Here is a 23,977-nt window from a genome sequence, read left to right as displayed (position 1 = left end):
TTAAATAGCATTGCAGATCAGGCCATTGTCCAACTCTGTATTCAAGAAATTAAATGCGCAAAGAAAGATGTTTGTGTGTCAAAGCACCACCGACAAGTGCGAGTTGATGTTGGACGGGCTGTCATTGCTTCTGCAACAAACTGCATTAGAGGACTTCCTGGGAGAAATGACACCCAGGGTAGATACGGTTTCCCTCTATGCCAGTCCTTTCACCGAGCTAAATGCAACTCTCAGCAAAAAAAGCTGTGGACTGGTTCTGTACCGTCCCTGGCCACATTCACCTGTTCACGTGTTTGTGGTTAGGCGGTCCTTCCCAGTAAGCGCACTGGGGAGGGCAAGGGTGATGTTGTGGGACCCGTGCTTGTGGAAGGCGGAGATGATACCGGGAGAAATAGTGGCGGCTGGGGACCAAGTATGGACACTCGGCCGCCGCCGGCATGAGGTTATGAAAAGCTTCCGCCTCCACAAGCCTAAAAGGCCACATTTCAAGTGCAAGCAGCTGTCCAAAATTTGACAGTATAGTATTGCAGCCTGTGGGTGGGTGGGTGTGTGGCTGACTGCATACTTGCATTCCAAGGAATGGGGTAGGGACAACTGAACGCTGCACTGGGACAAGGACGTGGACGGTAATTGTTGCAAGTCTGCAATGACAGGTGCATGGTGGGAGGCATCTTCGCATGCGCCAAGGATCACTTATGATGGGCACACTTTTAGGCAGTGACCTGGGAGTCAGAAATGCTCCCAGAGGTCTTCCCCATGCTGTTCCCATGTCTTTTCAGCACTGTATGCATATGTCTGATGATGTGTCACACACCACATGGCCAGATAAGGTTGTAAAATGTTAAAATGACATTTCCCAGTGAATGCATTTGTCTTTGTTTAAAAAAGTGAAAAAACGCATCAAAAACGCTACGTGTGAACATAGCCCAAGGTGTGGAGTAGAGATGAGCGGTGTTCGACTCGAACTGTTCGCCAATCTCAAATTCGAGCTGTTTTGGGCGGTGTTCGAGACGTTCGATTAACTCGAACGATTTGCAAAAATTCGGCTGTTCGAGGTTATGTTCGATAACTGTTCGTGCACCAAAAGCGTAATTGGATTTTTTCACAGTAATACTGTTAATTAGTGATGAGCGAGCATGCTTGCCACTGCTCGGTACTCGCCCGAGCATCTCAGTACTAGACATGCTCGGAGCTCGCCAAGTACTTGCTCGATGCTCGGGCGGGAGCTCGGGTCCCCGTCCTGCATGTTTGGCGCTATTTAGAGCACCAATCATGCAGGGATTGTCTGCCACTCACTGTAATGTCACAGCCATGGTGGTTGTGGCATTACAGTGATTGCCCAAATCAACGGGAACAGTGCTCACAGTGAAACATGAAAAGCCGGCAATTCACCAGCGGCATACATCAGTACCCGACAATTTAGAACAGAAAGAATAGAGCATCACACATAGATTAGATAGATAGAAACATGTCAGTCACATATATAATAAGTACAGTGACAGTGTTGGTTACTGTACTTGTCATTTAGTGTTAAAATAAAGGATTTATTAAAAAAAAAATTGGCGTGGGGTTCCCCGTAATTTTAGTCTCTAGCGGAGGTTAAGCAGATGGCTGGGGCAGATGTTTGAAGCCTGGGAATCGGGTAATACCCACGAAGCTTCCCAGGCTACTAATATCAGCCCCCAGCTGAATACCTAGCCTTTACTAGCTATTAAAATGGGGGACCCAAAAAAAAAATGACGTGGGGTCCCCCCTATTTTAATAATAGCAAAGGCTAGGCAGACAGCTGGGGGCTGATATTAATAGCCCAGGAAGGGTGCCATGAATATTGTCCCCTCCCAGGCTAGAAACACCAGACGTTAGCCGCCCCAGAAATGACGCATCCATAGGATTGGGTTCAGGTCTGGTGACTGTGGAGGCCAGGTCATCTGGCGTAGCACCCCATCACTCTCCTTCTTGGTCAAATAGCCCTTACACAGCCTGGAGTTGTGTTTGGGGTCATTGTCCTGTTGAAAAATAAATGATGGTCCAACTAAACGCAAACCGGATGGAATAGCATGCCGCTGCAAGATACTGTGGTAGCCATGCTGGTTCAGTATGCCTTCAATTTTGAATAAATCCCCAACAGTGTCACCAGCAAAGCACCCCCACACCATCATACCTCCTCCTCCATGCTTTACGGTGGGAACCAGGCATGCAGAGTCCATCCGTTCACCTTTTCTGCATCGCACAAAGACACGGTGGTTGAAACCTAAGATCTCAAATTTGGACTCACCAGACCAAAGCACAGATTTCCACTGGTCTAATGTCCATTCCTTGTGTTCTTTAGCCCAAACAAGTCTCTTCTGCTTGTTGCCTGTCCTTAGCAGTGGTTTCCTAGCAGCTATTTTACCGTAAAGGCCTGCTGCACAAAGTCTCCTCTTAGCAGTTGTAGAGATGTGTCTGCTGCTAGAACTCTGTGTGGCATTGACCTGATCTCTAATCTGAGCTGCTGTTAACCTGCAATTTCTGAGGCTGGTTGCTCTGATAAACTTATCCTCAGAAGCAGAGGTGACTCTTGGTCTTCCTTTCCTGGGGCGGTCCTCATGTGAGCCAGTTTCTTTGTAGCGCTTGATGGTTTTTGCAACTGCACTTGGGGACACTTTCAAAGTTTACCCAATTTTTCAGACTGACTGACCTTCATTTTTTAAAGTAATGATGGCCATTCGTTTTTCTTTACTTAGCTGCTTTTTTCTTGCCATAATACAAATTCTAACAGTCTATTCAGTAGGACTATCAGCTGTGTATCCACCTGACTTCTGCACAACACAACTGATAGTCCCAACCTCATTTATAAGGCAAGAAATCCCACTTATTAAACCTGACAGGGCACACCTGTGAAGTGAAAACCATTTCCGGTGACTACCTCTTGAAGCTCATCAAGAGAATGCCAAGAGTGTGCAAAGCAGTCATCAAAGCAAAAGGTGGCTACTTTGAACAACCTAGAATATAAGACACATTTTCAGTTGTTTCACACTTTTTTGTTAAGTATATAATTCTACATGTGTTAATTCATAGTTTTAATGTCTTCAGTGTGAATGTACAATTTTCAAAGTCATGAAAATACAGAAAATCTTTAAATGAGAGGGTGTGTCCAAACTTTTGGTCTGTACTGTATATATATATATGCATTCACTACATATCACTATTGATACGGACATAACACTAGATTTTAACTGTAGTGAATGTACTAACAACCAATTGATATAGCCGGAGAGACCAATACGAAGTCGGGCAGTTGTTTGTATACACTGATTAATGTTCCATTCAATGTATTCATTGCCTAATAGCTAAATCGATGAGTGGCATGTTCTGCTAGAAGCATATGCTGCAATTTGTCTCTTGGGAGACTGTCTGCTCAGCATAACGGCAGTGTTCTCTACAGAGTGGGGCCGATCTGAGGAATGATGTCTTTTCTCCCCAACTGCAGCCATATTGTGTATGACATCAGTCAGATGCAATTTCTTGTACTATTCTGACAGCATTCTTCTACTGAGACGATAGACTTGCTTGTAGTTCGTGGTTTGAGAATGAAGCAGCTTCAAGTGCTGACCTTGAGAGTTCAGTAAAGACAGACCGGTGTGTTTCTGAATGATCCCATATCCCATATACTAAAGAAGAAGGGGTTTTCATACCCAATTTCACATGTTCCAGGAGGGCAGGGGCGGCTCCAGGTTTTAATGGGTCCCGGGCAAAAGAGTCTCAGTGGGCCTCTTTAACACATACCACGATTCATGATGCACAGATATGGGGGAGAAATATAGGTATACAACACAGGGCCCAGCCTGCCCCCTCACCCTTCACATATGCAAGCATGCACACACACACAGTAGGCGGACATGCACGCACATGTACAGTACGCAGACATGCACACACATACACACAGTATGCAGACATGCACACACGCACAGTAGGCAGACATGCACACACATACACACCGTACGCAGACATGCACACACATACACACCGTAAGCAGACATGCACACACATACACACAGTATGCAGACATGCACATGTGGCGCCCCTGAGGGTTCAGTCGCCAGAGGGGTACTGCACCTCAGATAAAGGTGTGGTATTTCCTCTTCCAGGTAAGGATGGAGCATCACTCAGGACCCCACTTCACACTCAACCCTACACCACTCCTGTTCTGTAGGGGGTCTAAATGCACCAGGGTGCTGCCCCATCCCGGGATAGAGGAGATGCGGGGAACCAAAGATAGGGGGAACCAAGTAGTGGGTGAGGGTGGAGGAAACACTTACAGGAAGCACTTATAGAATCATATATAATATTTGGCCATCTTTAGTTCAAGGTCTTTTGATTGTGGTCTTCTGTCAGGGTCCAGCAAGAGTCTGTAGCTGGCTGAAGATTCACGGTCCTCGTTCTCTGGCCTTGAGACGGAGGAGCGGGTCAGAGTTAACAGGCGTCTCTGCCCGGTCAGGGTCCTGTTTCAAGAAGGCCTTGGAGGGGAGCAGAGGAGATAGGCTCCACAGGCAAAAGGATCCCAGGGGGATACGGACGGAGCGGAGTTGCCACCTGCATTCTTCACTCTGACCTAGCCAGAGGGATTCCTGCTGCAAAAGCTGTAACCAGCCCCCGATATCTGACTTTGTCACTTCACGTCTCAGTCAGAAAAGCCCGGAGGCTTAGTGGATCCCAGGGGGATACGGATGGAGCGGAGTCGCCACCTGTATCTCTCAACCTGCATTTACCCAGTGGGACCCAGCCTTACACCACATTCATACCACACACAGTCAGGAGAAGACTCAGTGGGAGAACTTACTAAGGAGAGGAACACACCTCTTGACAGGTGCTCCTGATCTACCTGGGAAGTGCCGAACACCCTTCCTGGTGGCCGCAGTACGCCGTCTGTAGCAGACAGAAGCTTTGTGGCTGAAAGTGCATCTAAAGTGAGTAAAGACCCGGATGACTTGATTCACCGCCTCCGCTTGTTTATTCCTGTGCGGCACTGCACCCACCATTTCTCCACACAGTTCATCAATCACTGCCCTGAGGCCTACTCCGCCTGTGGGGAGTAGTACCAACCAAGCTGCCAGAACATCAGCCTCAGAGAACTGTCGCAGCACTGGTGGCCTTCACCAGAAACCACAGGTGGTGTAGTCGAACAATTAACCACTCATCCAAAAAGCCCATTCTTTTTTGTGTGACAGCCCTGGGCACGGAACGGGTCACGGCCACGACGACATCCCACACCGCCCACCATACATTGGCCCGGCTCCGAGTAACCCCACCGCTCAGGGAGGGCGAGTCACTAAACAGGCGTAGTCGGCAGGATTGCATGCCCGCAGCAACGGAAGAAGTTAATCCCCATTGCCGCCGGGTACTGTGCGCCTTTCGCAAAAGACTGTCATTACACACTCAAGGTGGTGCCCGCTCAAGAAGAACGGACGCCATTATGTGCAAAAACAACAGCAACTAAGACCTCCCATCGTGGGCCTGGCTCCCCATTGGCGCCAAAAGGGCCGACCACCCCCTCCAGCAGAGACTGTCCGCATAGTAGTGTCCGTCAAGACGGATGGGACATCCCAGGGAGTGCACATCAGCCAGCCGCCCTGGAGCCGCCCCAAAAGAAGGAGGAGAAGACCGCACCTTGCAGCAGAGATGGACGCAGCCAAGGAGAAGCCCTCCGTCGCTGGCCTACCAGCTGCTACCTCCCTCACTATGGAGGGAATCCACCTGACCGCGGAGGAGGCCGAGTTCCTCCGCGGTGAAACGCAGGATCTGACCCGGAGGGTCGAAGAGGCCCACGACTGGCCGCAACTGAATGGAGGGAAGAGGTGCTGCGGAAGATCAAGGCCCGCCGCCAGAGCTCGTCGCGCCTGACCATAGAGGCCCCAGCCCCGGCAGAGGAAGCCCAGGAGGCCTTGTGCAGCCCAAGAGCGGGTAAGGGTGAAACTCCTATCCCGGGCGCGGGACGCACCGAAGCCCTCCTAGATCTCCTGCCGTCACCCCCGTCCCCGGGCGCCATCGTTTGGGAGCAACTCCTGGCTCCAGAGGTCGAGGCCCAAGCCACCGCCACTCCCGGAAGCCTGTTATGCCTCCCGACTCCCGATCCAGAAAAGCCTACACTCTCCTGGGTGTACACCTGCCCCAACCCGGACTGGTCCGCACCAATAGAGGGCCCGCAACAACCCCTGATATTGCCGCTGCCCGTACCTCCAGTCACCTGCCCGGTGGCCAAAGAGTTTGGCTGGGACAACCAGGGGGGCGACCTGATGGGCTTCCCCCGGGAGACCCAGTCCGAAGCGCGGAGGCGGGAGGAGACTTGCCGTAAGGAGCTCCTCCAGCTCGAGAAGGAGCGGCGAGAGAGGAGGATCCGTTGTGAGCGCCTGGAGGTGCGAGCCAAGGCTGCTAAAACACAGGCCCATCAGGCGGAGGCCACCCGTCCAAGCCCCCGGGAAGAAGGCCTTATTGTGCGCTTCCACCAGGAGGCAGGATGGGGCTTCATCCATAGCCGACAGTTCAACCGGGACGTCTTTGTCAACCGGCGGGATGTCGAGCAGTGGCTGGAGCAGGGCCACCCTGGCCGGAACCTCTACCCGGTTGATCTAGTGTCCTACACCCGCCACCACGGGGAGCGTGGGTGGTATGCCCTGGATGTCCACAGGGTATTCAAGGAAGATGCCCCCACTCACCTAGCTACAGAGGACCGGTCAGGCTCCGTTGGAAAGAATGAGCCGTTTCCCCGGTGGCGATACCACTGTGGAGCAGCCCCGGGAGATGCACCTCCCAGTTGTTTGAACTTTTATTTGTTTTTCAAGTTCTCTGTTGCACCCGGTTCATTTGAAAACAAACATTTGTCCCTGCGGACGCTGAGCATGAGACAGACTAACTTTGTATATAGTTTGCACCTATTTAGGTGCCACCTATTGGTTTTATGCAAAACCATCTCTACCTCTGACTTCAGAAGCAAAACCTGTCTGGTTGTGGCTCTACTGGAGGTCCAACTCGGGATCTTCATGCCCTGCAGCCACCCCAGGGCCTACGTTGAGGGTTTTGGGTAGGTCCCTCATGCTGCAGAACTAGCACTTTTTACAGTATTTCCTACCTTATTTTCTACAGTATTTTTCTACATGCATAATGTCTCTTTAATGTTTTATATATTTATACCATATATCCTGTAACATTAAAGTATCTGAGCCTCCCATAAAGGGAAGATCGTTTCTTGTTTACAAAAGCATTTAAAAATTTTGAATGTCTGTACCAATACTTTGCTCTATTGCAGCCCGCGGACGTGCTGTGTTTCACCAGGGGGGAATGTGGCACCCCTGAGGGTTCAGTCGCCACAGGGGTACTGCACCTCAGATAGAGGTGTGGTATCTCGTCTTCCAGGTAAGGATGGAGCATCACTCAGGACCCCACTTCACACTCAACACTACACCACTCCTGTCCTGTAGGGGGTCTAAATGCACCAGGGTGCTGCCCCATCCTGGGATAGAGGAGATGGGGGGAACCAAAGATAGGGGGAACCAAGTAGTGGGTGAGGGTGGAGGAAACACTTACAGGAAGCACTTTTAGAATCACATATAATATTTGGCCATCTTTAGTTCAAGGTCCTTTGATTGTGGTCTTCTGTCAGGGTCTAGCAAGAGTCTGTAGCTGGCTGAAGATTCACGGTCCTCGTTCTCTGGCCTTGAGACGAGGAGCGGGTCAGAGTTAACAGGTGTCTCTGCCCGGTCAGGGTCCTGTTCTAAGAAGGCCTTGGAGGGGAGCAGAGGAGATAGGCTCCACAGGCAAAAGGATCCCAGGGTGATACGGACAGAGCGGAGTAGCCACCTGTATTCATCACTCTAGCCTAGCCAGAGGGATTCCTGCTGCAAAAGGGGTAACCGGCCCCCGATATCTGACTTTGTCACTTCACGTCTCAGTCAGAAAAGCCCGGAGGCTTAGTGGATCCCAGGGGGATACGGACGGAGCAGAGTCGCCACCTGTATTTCTCAACCTGCGTTTACCCAGTGGGACCCAGCCTTACACCACGTTCATACCACACACAGTCAGGAGAAGACTCAGTGGGAGAACTTACTAAGGAGAGGAACACACCAGCGGGGTTTTGACAGGTGCTCCTGATCTACCTGGGAAGTGCCGAGCACCCTTCCTGGTGGCCGCAGTACGCCGTGTGTAGCAGAGAGAAGCTTTGTGGCTGAAAGTGCATCTAAAGTGAGTAAAGACCCGGATGACTTGATTCACCGCCTCTGCTTGTTTATTCCTGCGCGGCACTGCACCCACCGTTCCGCCACACAGTTCATCAATCACTGCCCTGAGGCCTACTCTGCCTGTGGGGAGTAGTACCAACCAAGCTGCCCGAACATCAGCCTCAGAGGACTGTCGCAGCGCTGGTGGCCTTCACCAGAAACCACAGGTGGCGTAGTCGAACAATTAACCACTCATCCAAAAAGCCCATTCTTTTTTGTGTGACAGCCCTGGGCACGGAATGGGTCACGGCCACGACGACATCCCACACCGCCCACCATACATTGCCCCGGATCCGAGTAACCCCACCGCTCAGGGAAGGTGAGTCACACACACATACAAACAGTACGCAGACATGCACACGCAAACACACAGTACACAGACATGCACACACATACACTCAGTATGCAGACATGCACACACACACGCAGACATTCACATGTACAAAGATATACACAGATACGTACACATATAGACATACGTTCATATTTGAACACAAATTCTTAAAACACATATAAAACAGACATAAATACAGTACAGACCAAAAGTTTGGACACACCTTCTCATTTAAATATTTTTCTGTATTTTCATGACTTTGAAAATTGTGCATTCACACTGAAGGCATCAAAACTATGAATTAACACATGTGGAATTATATACTTAACAAAAAAGTGTGAAACAACTGAAAATATGTCTTATTTTCTAGGTTCTTCAAAGTAGCCACCTGTTGCTTTGATGACTGCTTTGCACACTCTTGGCATTCTCTTGATGAGCTACAAGAGGTAGTCACCGGAAATGGTCTTCCAACAATCTTGAAGGAGTTCCCAGAGATGCTTAGCACTTGTTGGCCCTTTAGCTTTCACTCTGCGGTCCAGCTCACCCCAAACCATCTCGATTGGGTTCAGGTCTGGTGACTGTGGAGGCCAGGTCATCTGGCGTAGCACCCCATCACTCTCCTTCTTGGTAAAATAGCCCTTACACAGCCTGGAGTTTGGGGTCATTGTCCTGTTGAAAAATAAATGATGGTCCAACTAAATGCAAACCAGATGGAATAGCATGCCGCTGCAAGATGCTGTGGTAGCCATGCTGGTTCAGTATGCCTTCAATTTTGAATAAATCCCCAACAGTGTCACCAGCAAAGCACCCCCACACCATCACACCTCCTCCTCCATGCTTCTCGGTGGGAACCAGGCATGTAGAGTCCATCCCTTCACCTTTTCTGCGTCGCACAAAGACACTGTGGTTGGAACCAAAGATCTCAAATTTGGACTCATCAGACCAAAGCACAGATATCCCCTGGTCTAATGTCCATTCCTTGTGTTCTTTAGCTCAAACAAGTCTCTTCTACTTGTTGCCTGTCCTTAGCAGTGGCTTCCTAGCAGCTATTTTACCATGAAGGCCTGCTGCACAAAGTCTCCTCTTAACAGTTGCTGAAGAAATGTGTCTGCTGCTAGAACTCTGTGTGGCATTGACCTGGTCTCTAATCTGAGCTGCTGTTAACCTGCGATTTCTGAGGCTGGTGACTCGGATAAACTTATCCTCAGAAGCAGAGGTGACTCTTGTTCTTCCTTTCCTGGGGCGGTCCTCATGTGAGCCAGTTTCTTTGTAGCGCTTGATGGTTTTGCAACTGCACTTGGGGACACATTCAAAGTTTGCCCAATTTTTCGGACTGACTGACCTTCATTTCTTAAAGTAATGATGGCCACTCGTTTTTTTTTTTACTTAGCTGCTTTTTTCTTGCCATAATACAAATTCTAACAGTCTATTCAGTAGGACTATCAGCTGTGTATCCACATGACTTCTGCACAACACAACTGATGGTCCCAACCCCATTTATAAGGCAAGAAATCCCACTTATTAAACCTGACAGGGCACACCTGTGAAGTGAAAACCATTTCTGGTGACTACCTCTTGAAGCTCATCAAGAGAATGCCAAGAGTGTGCAAAGCAGTCATCAAAGAAAAAGGTGGCTACTTTGAAGAACCTAGAATATAAGACATATTTTCAGTTGTTTCACACTTTTTTGTTAAGTATATAATTTCACATGTGTTAATTCATAGTTTTGATGCCTTCAGTGTGAATCTACAATTTTCAAAGTAATGAAAATACAGAAAAATCTTTAAATGAGAAGGTGTGTCCAAACTTTTGGTCTGTACTGTATATATACACAGTCATACACACAGACAGACACATTAGAAATATTTTTACTTTGTAGATGCCCTCTCCGTCCTAAAGGGGAACTTTGGACCTCTATTTCATCATTGATGGGACACTCAGTGATCAGATACTTCTCTCTTATCTTGTGCATTAAGTGACAAGTTGAAAATTTGAGACAACTCCCATAATTAACATCACTTCACATACAATCTGTATGTTTGTAATAGTTCTGGATTTGTATACTAGAACAGTTAGAAGACCTGTCACCTGGTCAAAAGTGGGAGGTGTTTGTTCTTGTTTTATTCCGGTTGCTCCCCTTAGTATACCGTTTTTTTTTGCATGTTTTTTTTAAGTCTGCCATACAGTTTCATAGAAATGGGCTTTTTTATATCATGTTGCTTTTTAGGGAACTCTGCTTAGATTATAGTAATGCAGACACAACCTCCAAAAAAAAAATCCTTTGAGCTTGGAAAGGCCATAAAAACTTGCGCTAAATAGAAAGGCCCCTGTCTCTGGGACCGTGTGACAGTTTTTTGTTTTTTTTAAACAGTAGGCAGTTTTTGTTCTTATTTTATTCCCACTTTTCCCCTCAGTATTCAGGTTTTTTTTTAAGTCCATAGATATTGTCCTTTTTATTTCGAGCTACATTTTATGTTCTCTACTAAGAGGGCGTGGCTCACAGGGTAATAATGCAGAGCAGAATAAAGACATGCCCCCATTTAATCCTCTCAGCCACGTCCTTTTGTCAAGACCATAAAAATTAGCACTACAAAAAAAGGCCCATAGCTCTGAAACTATGATGGATTTAAAAAAAAAAAACAATGCCAAGGGGAGCAGCAGGAATAAAATTGGAGCAAAAACGGGACACTTTTGAACTAATGACAGTTCCCCTTTAAGACTTTAAAGGCATGGTGGGTTATGTTCTGCCCCAATGGCTAGTGTTGGAGAATAAAATATAGTATAATATGGCCCATGATATGCCGACACCTGACTGACAGCCTCATGGTATAGATTACATATCCATGTACCGCATAATCTACATATATTATTACATAGAAGTCTTCGTATTTTTTCGCTCCCATCTCTGACATTTATGCAATTAATGGCACTTACCTGTTCCTTCCCTTTTCATATACATTATAACTCATAACCACTTATTAACCTCTCACCTTCACTGCAGTATCCAGGTACTAATTGTTTTTCTGAGTCACAAAGCATATTTCATTTTTGGGGTGACCTTTCAGACAGGGATGTCCATAGCCCTGTGTAAATGACTGTTTTGCAGCTAATTGTGAATCCTGTAATTCCATTAGCTGCTTCTTGTAGATTGGGATGTTGGGCAGAGGCTCTGGAGCAGTGACACTCGGTAGCAATTAGCTGTGAATTGGGGTGTATTGCCTTGCAGACTTCAATAAACCTTCTTATAATTACAGCTATGATACTTTTTATGCTTTCCATAATTTCTGGATCCCGGAGAAAAAAAGAAACATTGTTGGATTAATTGCTTTAAAATATATTCATATCCTCTTTTTGACATTTAAAGTAATATTTAATAGCCGTACTTCAGAAAGAGGCCACAGGGTACAGTTTTATTGACTGCAGAACTCATGTGAGCTAATGTTTCTTAAAATGTGTATTCAGAAGAACTAAAGTAGTAATAATTAATGGTATGGATATGGCAGGTAGTTACCTTTCCTCTATAGCTTCAGGTACATGACTGGCAACTGGCAGGGATTAATATTTAATATTATGAGCACAGGATACATACGAACCACTGTGAGTAACATTCATAGCCCTTCTCACTAACTTATATTCATTCCAAATGGAATTGATTATGAATGACCATTAAACTGATGGTAGAGATGAAAAAAGCTGTCATCGGTGATATCAGTTTTTCACTTTAGCATCTTTTTCACTGTAATGGACACAAAAACATATTTTTTCACTCTTGAAGTTTTTACATTCTTTTGTTTTTACTAAATTAAGCTATTGGAAAAATTAAGCTATTAAGAAAGATAGATATGTATCCTTGTATTATATATTTAAAGACTAGGTATTGATACCATATCTTTAAGATCCATCATGTGTGAACTTCACTTCCTATTGAATTCAATGTTAGGGCTCGCTCAGACTGGCTTATAAACAGCATATAACTTGGACAAGTGCTATCCGATGTTTCATAGGATAGCACTCACTCCAATGTTGAACTATGGAGCAGTAGTGACTAACATTTATTTTCTCATGCCGAGTCGGCATGAGAAAAAAATCGCTACATGGTGTGATTGGCTGCGTATATATCAGACAGCACGCACCCATACAAGTCTATGGGTGTGTGCAAAACATTGGACTGCACTCAGATGTCATCCGAGTACAGTGCGGTTACTGTGGATGCCGGCAATAGAGGAGATAGAGAAATTACTTTCTCCGCCTCCTCCTCACCTGTGCTGTGATTCTCTCATGCTAGAGGATCGGAGCACAGACCACTGACACTCCGTTCACGTTCGAATCAGAATTTTAGCCGAGTGTCAGTAGCATCGGATGCTATAAGCTAATGTGACCTCAACCTTAAAGAGAACCTCGTGTGAGCCGCATGGCAAACTAGTCGAACAGGCGTGTCTCCGGCATCTTCTCCCCGCCCACTGCCAGGATTGAAAGGTTTCTGTCTATACGCGCATGTAGACATGTAGGCAGGGGCCTGTCAATCCAGGGCACAGGGAGGGGAGAAGCCACCGGGCTTTTAAAGTATGTTTTTCTCTGAAACGACGCAGCGTTTCAGAGTCACACTTACCTGGGTGAGTTCATACAGCCAGTGCCTGATACATGTTGCCCACGGATTCCTTAAAAAATAAAAAAGAATGACATGAATATCTATATATCACAAGTTGTACCAATCAGAGTACTTGATTCCAAAACAATGCCTGATACCACTTTTTACATAGACCTTGGTTCATCGCTAGTCTGTGGGAGTTGGATCACAAACCTACAAACTTAGAGCTGCCTGTTGGCAACTTCTTCTAATTACCGGGATGCAACATCATTACATTGCATCGGGCCTAATAATCAGAAGAGGGGTCATGGATGCCGTCAAAAAAAAAAAACACAATAAAAAAGGAAAGCAAACATTGGTTGATAACAGTAAATGTGAACAGCCTTCTAGAATATACTAAGAGATGCTTGACATTCAGTTTCATGGTGATATTTGACTTTTGGTGATATACTGTATTTCATCAAGTACAACCATTTGTTTATGGAATATTCTCTAGGTAAACTTCAAATAAAAAATATAAAAGGAAATGTTTTGTGAAGAGATGCCATTGTAATTATACTATCATTCAGGAATAGTACATAAAATAAACCCCTGCATTATTTGCTTGGGATGTGTATCCTATGTAGACATTTCTCCATAGAGTTGTTTCATTATGACAATTTGCAGAATTAGATAGACCGCTTCAAGTTTTGTGTTCAGTGCTGATCTTGCAATAAATGTAACTGATTTAATCTCATTCTTTATTTTAATCTTAATCTACTTTGTGAGGTTCATATTTATTACTTTGTAAGATGTACTTGTATGGGGTCGAAAACATGTGCTGCCCTAAGGCTACGATCTAAGCACCTTTATCATGCTTACTCAATAAGACAAATGGTTTCCATTTCTATATCAGCCTGGATATGCATTGCCGACATCAGTTACTTGACCTTTGAGGTTAGGTAGGACATCATTTAAAGGGAATATGTCTTTTGATATTCCTATCCTTAACAACTACCACAGCTTTTCACTGCTTTGCAATAAACTGCTTAAGATATAAGTCTACATTTTGAAGTTGTATATAAAAAGAAGTAATAATAGTACACACTATATGCTAATTACCCTCAATAGTCACCTGGGTGGAGCTATTCGGGTGAATATTGAATAGTCATAATAGATTTCCACTCCCCTCTTGGTATGATTGGCGTCTCAGAGGCTGGGACATAAATGTAGCATTATTTAACCTAGGGCAGACAGGGTGGTTGCAGATCAGCCTAGGAGACCTCCACTTCCCCATTTCCCTAGTGTCTGGGCTCCCTTCCCCTCATCCTTTCCTGTCACACTTTGTCTTTCCTACACTCTGTGTGACAGGTTTGCCTTTTATCCTAAGTCATGTGTTGAGGCTTGTCAAACGGTCAATATTGACTTTTAGGATTGCTACTTCTAATAGGTGGCACTAGAGTTCAAATCCTTTCTCTCTGAAGAAACAATTTGCATATTTAAAGGGGTTATCTGGGACTTTCATGATTTTTCCCTATTGAGTGAAGAACTAACAGGCAGGACATTGTTATTGAGTCACAAACCGCTCCTGCCAGTGATTCCCCTGCTTCCTCTGATGTCACGTTGACAGAGCAGCTACTTCTTTTCCACTCTGCTCTGATGTCAGGGAGTCTCTGCTGATGTCATGCTTATTGGCAGCCAGCACTGCACTACCTAACTGCTGTCAATCAGCATGATGTCTTCAATGACACCCCGCTGACAGAGAGGAAATGAAGGCGCTGCTCTTTTGATGGGAGGTGAAATGAAGCAGGGAAATTGCTGACTGAGTTGGCACAGATCATCCCCATGCAGAAAAGGCAGGTAGATAGCAAATATCTGTTAGTTCTTAGCCCCATACACACAAATTGCAAAATTCCTGGATAACCCCTTAAATTTCCCAGAAGAGCATTGTATAGTTTATAAGTCTCCTTTATAAGCACTCTCCACCTCAGAGACCTCTCATCCAGACAAATAAAACCTCTTGTTTTGCACTAAGAAGGAGTAAATACCAAGGAACATGTGTTTGAAATCAAAAGTGTTTCCTTTGGCTTTTATCCTAAGTAATGTGCCAAGGCTCATTAAAGGGTCAATATAGATTTTTAGGATTGCTACTTCCAATAGGTGGCACTAAAGTTCAAGTCCTCGTCCTCTCTGAAAAGACAATTTCCATATAAAACCAGTGGTGACATCCACAAATAGACTAACCATAGTGGATGCATTCAGATAAGTACAGCATAACACAAATGTAAGAGTTATGACTGAGCGATGAAAGTCAGAAGCGAAGTGTTATGTTATTGTAACGAGATAGCGTGTACATTTCAGACTCTGTGATAGCACAAGTCTGGGATCTGCCGAGCTGAGAAATGCTTTGGGGAGAACACGAGACATGCATTGAGGTATTGTTGGCTTATCTGTCAAGACACCTGGATGGTTCATTAATAGCAAACTGCTCACAACAAAATGAATGTGCTCAGGATACCGACAGAGAGCATGGATCTTGTCTAACAGTCTTAACATCCGAGTATACAACATTAATAGGGAGAAGAGAAGAATTGGAGGATTGCCATGGGAGACTGTGCCATTAATTTACTCTGTGCATTGAGGCTGTTTATGCTAAATGAACACTCACTGGAAAGAAGGAGACAATTATTTACTTACTTGAGTTTTCAGCTGCAAACATTCCAGCATAGCAATGGACAAAAAGGGGTACGTACTGTACATCAAGTTGCATATGTCTACCTACAGAGTGGACCTAAAAACATGTAAACTTTGTTATAATTCATAAGGAAGATTATCAATCTTTACACTCAACAGGGTATTACAATGCTAAATGTTAAACACAATGACAATAAAGACATTATTACTATATAATATTAGCAAATAATAAGTATCGGTAAGTAAATATTCACACCTAAATACAACAAAGCATTTAAGGAACTCTTCTGTCCTGATCCAAAGTCAATAATGAAGGAACAGTGTGCACTGAGGTTGTGGAGGCAAGTAAGCCGATATATCTAGGCATGCCTCGCGACATGTGAAATGTTTATCATCAGAGGTGTAATCACATATTATGCAAAGTGTACAAATATGAACAACCTATCTATACAAGCTATAAAATAAATGGCAATGCAGCAGCAATGTGTCTGTCAATACGACTAACTATGATGAGTTTTGATGATCTGCCATTGTCAATTAACATTGCAGTTCCATTAATTTAGGGATTTTAACCCAAAGCATCACATATCAGCTACCAATCAGATTCTTTATTTTTTTGTATGGATATTGTAATGCCGGAGGACACCCTGGTTGAGGGCTGTTTCTGTTTCCCCGGACATTACAGAAAAATGGGGATCCTTGCTCGGTGTGTGTGATTTTACCTTAATGATGCATCATTGCAGACTGTGTGCTGCCGCTTGACATGGCAGACCAGGACCCAACGAAGTAGAGATGAATGAGAGAGACCAGATTTTAATAAGAAAACTGGTGAAAAGTACATACATCAGAAAGCAGGCATGACTCTTAAAGAACACATCTTCTGCACAATCCAGAGGCAGGAACATCACGGTTACAAGTTGCAGTACATTTCTTCCATTACATATTGCGCTAAACAAAACAGATCACAATGGGAAACTCCATCTTCCCTTCAATAGGCTGCACGACCTGAGGTGTGTTGCTACGACATCTCACAATCATTCTCAACCTCCAATTGATGTAGACCACATGCTCCATGCTGTGCACCGCATCTTTAATTCTCTGTAGGAGAACATGTGTCACAGCCTGACCATCTTCTTCTTCATGACCCTCAAGTCTGGCTACACTTCCATTTCTTATCTAGTATATATAACACTCGCTGTAGGCCCCACTTGCCTGAGATAAGAAATCCTTCTGCCACTTAATATGTTGTTTAGCTCAGAACATGCTACCCGAGTACGATCTCCCTTCTTCACACACACAACCCTTTTCAGTGCAGGGCATAGGTCCTTTCCATTTCAACACTTTTCCCTATTTTCTTCACAAACAGGAAACTGAATTTCCTGTTCTCACTTAACTCCCTCCGTTCATGGGCTGGCCCCAACAGTTAACCATATCCACTGGTTAGCTAAGAGTTGCAGGTCACAAAATAGATAAAACAACATCCAGAACATGGCAATGCATTATGTCACTATAAAATTTCAAGGGGGTTATAGTAGTTCATTTCAGTAAATATTGTAACTATGTATACTTGTATGGACCCACAGGGAATAGATGAATCCCTTGGTAAATCTGCTCACTCAGCTGCTCAAAGAAGTAGTCACAGGAACACTTTCCATTTAAATTTTCAACTGGCTTATTAAAACGTACTTCATAAACCAGTGCAAAGTTAAGTAAATAAACGCGGCACTTCTGGGATAACAGGAAAAACAAAATAGCATACAATACAGTCTGCGTGTCTGCGGGGATCCACCTGCTCAAGAAAAAAAACACAGTTCAGTTCTCTTTAACACGAGCACAGTTCTGGAGAATCTCATCTCCAGACACACTGAATACTGAATGAGTCCAAAGGCTCCACATTTATCTTTTGGACCATACCCTGGGGTGGAGATATGGTGAACAGCCTCCCACCCACTCTTCAGCTGTTCACAAAAACCCAGCCCTTAATATGGCCGATTAACCCTTCTCAGCACTTAGTATGCTGGAGCATTTTTCCAGGTTCATATCACTGAGGCTAAAATCCTGAGTGACCCATATCTCCCCTCCAGTATTTTACCAGTGACCTTCTCACACCCTGTACATGAGATCCCTGTCATTAATTTACTCTCAATAGGGAACCATAATTCTAAGCACCACCTGATAGCTGCACACAGGGGGACACACAGTACATGGACAGATTGCAATCTGATAATGTGTCTGTACTAGAAGCTGCTTGCTTCTTTGGAGGTGGAAGTGGGCTCCATTATCTTTTAAGCACCTCTACCTACTGCACCAGTTTGATGACCACCCCTGAGCTACAGAGCTTCATGACCTTCTGAAAGTTGTAGCTTTCTCCACAGATGGCATGGTGAATTGGGATTCATCAATATCCCCCACACACTTCCAGCTGCATTCTTTATAAACATCATTGGGGATGTGGTTGCCCGAAAACACAGCCACCTTTCCATTCAAATGTATTGAGAATGTGTCAGATGGGAATTTGCAAATGAGGGTTAGATAACATTTGCATGTCATTGAATGGGCACCAATACTGGATTTTACTTGAGGGCCCATACTCATTACAGGTAATGCAGAGGTTGTGGAAGGCTGTGGGCCGAGAAGGCTGATGGGGCCAAAAGGCCCAGTTCCAGACTTTACATTTGGGTGCAGGAGCTTCAGGTTATGCATCACAGCTTTTGTTTTATGGAATAACTTAATTCTGTAAGTTTACATGTCTTTTATATTTTGGTATTCATTTTTTTTTTCTATTCAGCAAAAGACACATTTTTTCTCCGACTCTGCAAATATGGCATGCAAATAAATGTTCCTAAACATAATGATATAATGAAGTGCACAATCACCATTGAAGCACTTACGTATTTGCATTATACAACACTGGAGTAAATGATCATAATATTTTTTCTAAATGGACCTGGAATAATGAGCTAGCATTTGCTCGATACTTGCTACATTAAACCTTGTATCTGCAATGAATAAAAGATGCTTATTAACAAAGATTTTTCTGTTTTGGTTTGCCAGCAATGCTCTGTAGACCCATAAAATATAACTAACACGTTTCTTCTATATTATGCCGCCATATATTCACTATGTAACAGCTATGTATTGTATTGTATGACAGGGCATGATGTACCTGGAGGAACGTCGCTTGGTTCACAGAGACCTTGCAGCCAGGAATGTATTGGTGAAGTCTCCAAATCACGTGAAGATCACAGACTTTGGACTAGCCCGTCTACTTGAAGGAGATGAGAAGGAATACAATGCAGATGGTGGCAAAGTAACCATTTCTTAATGTCTCATTATCGATGTTGGTTGATGTTACATTGCCCTATTAGAGCCATTATACTTATAATTTTGTTATAGTATTGACACAGACCCACTGGATCTCAGGAATTCGATTTTATCCATAAGGCAAATTATTTTGGTTGATTGTTCTGTGACTTTTCTTCCCCTCCCGTGCCTCATGAATTCACTCCTAAAAAAAACTCAAATCCCTCTTGCTCAGATTAGACAGACTGCCAGCTCATGGTGGTCTTGTGACACGGCAAATTATACTCTATGGACTGGTGGGTGACAAGAAGAGAGGAGCAGAGTGAGGAAATCAGGAGAGAGAGAAACAGAAAGATCGTGCTGAGCAGTCAATTAAATTCCTTCAAAGTACAGTTACCATTTCACTACATCCAACTTTGCTGATGGAGGAATATAATACAGAGGCACAAACAAGCCTTGTATCTCCATATTAAACCACATGATATAGCATGGCAAATACATGCTATTGCATCAAAAAAGCCCTCTAGTCTACCAGGCCTTATGTTCGGTCCTTAGGGCAACTGAATTAGTAGGCGAGCCCTATATGGCCTTTCAAGGAGCCACTTTGAAAGGAAATCAAGTGCGATTAGTTTGAGCAGTTAACATGTGTCTTTTGTTTTTGTCTAAAATGACCTATTAAAACATGAGTATATACAGTATATCTAAAGGGTGGGCCATTTATATGGACACACTTAAATTAAATGGGAATGGTTGGTGATATCAACTTCCTGTTTGTGGCACATTAGTATATGGGAGGGGGAAAACTTTTCCAGATGGGTGGTGACCATGGCGGCCATTTTTAAGTCGGCCATTTTGGATCCAACTTTATTTTTTTCAATGGGAAGAGGGTCATGTGACACATCAAACTTATTGACAATTTCATAAGAAAAACAATGGTGTGCTTGGTTTTAATATAACTTTATTCTTTCATGAGTTTTTTACAAGTTTCTGACCACTTATAAAATGTGTTCAAAGTGCTGCCCATTGGTTGGATTGTCAATGCAACCCTCTTCTCCCACTCTTGACACACTGATAGCAACACCGCAGAAGAAATGCTAGCACAGGCTTCCAGTATCCGTTGTTTCATATGCTGCACATCTCGTATATTCACAGCATAGACAATTGCCTTCAGATGACCCCAAAGATAAAAGTCTAAGGGGATCAGATCAGGAGAACTTGGTGGCCATTCAACTGGCCCACGACGACCAATCCACTTTCCAGGAAACTGTTCATGCAGGAATGCTCGGACCTGACACCCTTAATGTGGTGGTGCACCATCTTGTTGGAAAAACTCAGGGAACGTGCCATCTTCAGTACATAAAGAGGGCAACACATCATCATGTAGCAATTTCAGATATCCAGTGGCATTGAGGTTTCCATTGATGAAGAATGGCCCCACTATCTTTGTACCCCATATACCACACCATACCATCAAGATACGAGATGTGCAGCATCTGAAACAACGGATACTGAAAGCCTGTGCTAGCATTTCTTCTGCGGTGTTGCTATCACTGTGTCAAGAGTGGGAGAAGAGGGTTGCATTGACAATCCAACACAATGGGCAGCACTTTGAACACATTTTATAAGTGGTCATAAACTTGTAAAAAACTCATGAAAGAATAAAGTTACGTTAAAACCAAGCACACCATTGTTTTTCTTATGAAATTCTCAATAAGTTTGATGTGTCGAATTCAAAATGGCCACCATGGTCACCACCAATCTGGAAAAGTTTTCCCTCTTCCATATACTAATGTGCCACAAACAGGAAGTTGATATCACCAACCATTCCCATTTAATTTAGGTCTATCCATGTAAATGACCCACCCTGTATATGGATCTGCTAAGCAAAATATTTCTAGATAACTGATTGTTCATAAATGACAATATTTGCATAAAACATTTATAAACATACTTTAATTTTCTCTAAACAGATGCCGGTTAAATGGATGGCCCTGGAATGCATTCATTACAGGAAGTTTACCCATCAAAGCGATGTCTGGAGTTATGGCAAGTATTTTATTTTCTGTAGTTTTATTCATCAGTTAGAGCCAATAGGTAATCTGGAATATAATGAGAGGGGATGGTCATCTTGTTTTTTGTAGTTGGCCATTTTGGAGTAATTGTAAAAGCTGTAGACTTATACTGGAAGGAACGTTCCAGTGCTCATGTTTCCGGAGCTTGCGAGAGGTTGTTATGTCACATGAGCTCTGTGCCAAATCAGCGCCGGTATCATTGTCCCCGACTTCGGATGTATAAGTAATTTACAAGAAATGAGAGCTGTGGTTTGCCACTCACTTCCTCTTGATTAGTTATATGTCCAAAGGTGGGGAGAGTGAAGCCAGTGCTGACTGGGCGCAGGGCTCACATGACATAACAACCTCACCAAGTCCCAGGAACATGAGTGCTGATACCGCTTCAACATCATCAGCACCAGAGGTGAGTATATGTGTTTTTATTTTAACAGGGGCAAATATTTAGATCAAGAAGGGGTTGCCCTAGCAGTGGACAACCCCTTTGTATGCAGTTGCTATAGACCAGGGGTGCACAACCTGCGGCCCATGGGACACATTTGGCCCTTGATGCCATTCTGTGTGGCCCCAGCCATCTCCAACTCCTCTGCATCAAGTAACTCTCATAAACTATGGGGATAGCTGCACTCATTGTATGTTCATCCTAACTCTTTTTTTTCTGCAGTGCTAAATGAAAGGAACAGATAACCCTCTTTGTCTACAATAGTGGAAGCCATAAATAGGACCCAACTTTTTAGGTTATGGCTCACTGTATACTTTATATAGTATTTTCGATATATACCTCAGATCAAAATACACCTTCAAATTTTATGCGGCCCTTGGAAGCGGTATAATCATAAAATTGGCACTCGGACCAAAAAAAGTTGTGCACGTCTGCTCTTGTGTACTGTGCGAATTGCCTCTTCAGAGATGAAGAGAACTAGAACTCTAGTGTCACTTATTGGAAGTAGCAATCCTAAAAGTCAATATCGACCCTTTGCTGCATAGTGTTTTGTTTTCTTTAGGTCAGTTCTTTCCTGTTTCTTTTCCATGTTTTTGATGATGAAAACAACGGTTGTTTTATTCCCCAAGTAAAAAAAAGTTCATTCTCCCTGAATATGTGAGCGCTGATGATTCCACTGTTGACTAAAATCTGATAACTGGTGCACCAATGAGTGTTATTAGCAGGCCAATCTCATGGACCTTAAGTTTTGTATTTTTCTATTTTTATTTTATATTATTTATCATTGTTACTAGTGAGCAGAACAAAAGTGGCTATGGAAAAAATAATAATTTTAAGCAAATTTGGGTAATGGACTAAAACATGTCTTCCAGGTGTCACTATATGGGAGCTTATGACGTTTGGTGGAAAGCCCTATGATGGAATCCCCACACGAGAAATCCCTGATCTCTTGGAGAAAGGAGAACGACTTCCTCAGCCACCCGTGTGCACCATTGACGTCTATATGGTTATGGTGAAGTGTAAGTAATGAGCGTGCCTGGGTAATTTATTATGAATTACTACGAATTGTACGGGCAAATTGTCAAAGACAAGAACTTAGGGCATGCACAAAAGTCCTAGAATGTGCTTCAATCCGTACTGGGATCTCAACCAAAAGTAGAATTCCTTTATTGAAGGTAATCCAGTTCAGTGTAGAGGAAAATCATGGAACCTCTTAGAAAAGAGGACAACTCATACAGTCACTTTATTTAGGCCACACGTTACACCACCAAACAGGTGCCTTCATCAAACCATATAGCTGAAATTAATTATTTAATTTCAAAACTTTAGTAGGACTTATATTTTATACATAAAAAATAGACCATAGTAGTAATGTAGGATCACTTAAGGGCCACTTTATAGGCGAAAAGTAGACCAAGGGTGAAACTGGGTAAATTGATTTTCCTTTTTTTCTTCTTATCTCTCTGTTAACTGAAACTTTGCAAACTGGGTTTCTGGACCTTGTGCCAGACTTCTGTAGCCTGTTGATGGGAAGCACATGTTCACTCTTGCTGTTTTTTTTTTTCTATTAATGTGTAATTTTGTTCACGAGCATCTGTTATATTAGTTCTCAGTCTGTGAATTACTTTTGCGTGGGGAATATAGAGGTGTTAACGAACCTCACTTCCTACATTCCCATCTGAATGTTTGACAGCTAAAAGCATTAAGAGGAAAAGCGTAGCATTATTCCAATTATTCCATGGTATGAAATATGTCCATGTGTTACATTTACCTCAAAGGGAAATATTATGAAATGTAGATACTATAGACAATTCATGTGTGTAATTAAGGCATGGATTATACACAGGTACCTGTATGGCTGGCACAGAAATACTCTTCTTTCCTAGTCATTTGCTGTAAACTTAAATAAGAGTCAAACCAGTCCAGCTGGATCTGCGAAGAAATGGCAAAAAAAATAGCCAGAATGGGCAAATAGGGTAATTTTAGGTTTATTCAAAGCATCCCATATAGAAAAAAAGAGAGAAACAAAAAGCTGTCACACCCCGTCAGACCTGCACGGAATAAATGGCGCTTTAAAAAGTGTTGACTTAGGAGAGAAACACTGATGCTCAAAAGTGCAGCACTCACCATAAGAGTTTATGATTTATAAATTATAACTTATCCAAAGGCTGGGGTGGGAGAAACCAAACTTTATTCTCCCCGGTAGTGTTTCGGTTTCAGTCATGGGGGCGGCGCCGGCGCTGGTTTAGTCACCTCTCAGTATATAGAGAGTGCCGGGGCGCGGTTACAGATACCACTGTTCTCTGTACTCAGAGCAGT

At 43.8% G+C, this 23,977-nt stretch overlaps 1 protein-coding gene across 2 annotated transcripts in view; it reads left to right on the top strand.

The window, feature by feature from the left end:
* ERBB4 (erb-b2 receptor tyrosine kinase 4) overlaps positions 1-23,977 on the top strand; it is a 1,557,095-nt gene that overhangs the window by 1,387,245 nt on the left and 145,873 nt on the right. For both annotated transcript variants that reach the window (XM_073646618.1, XM_073646617.1), the window contains exons 21-23: positions 18,999-19,154; positions 21,118-21,193; positions 22,531-22,677. In XM_073646618.1, the coding sequence (XP_073502719.1) occupies positions 18,999-19,154; positions 21,118-21,193; positions 22,531-22,677 (379 nt within the window). The remainder of the gene's footprint in view (positions 1-18,998; positions 19,155-21,117; positions 21,194-22,530; positions 22,678-23,977) is intronic.

The sequence above is a fragment of the Phyllobates terribilis genome, unplaced genomic scaffold (assembly GCF_046119375.1).
Source record: "Phyllobates terribilis strain yellow unplaced genomic scaffold, ASM4611937v1 Scaffold_9__5_contigs__length_417890890, whole genome shotgun sequence".
In the NCBI taxonomy this organism is placed as follows: Eukaryota; Metazoa; Chordata; class Amphibia; order Anura; family Dendrobatidae; genus Phyllobates; species Phyllobates terribilis.
This window is presented reverse-complemented; position numbering and strand designations above follow the sequence as displayed.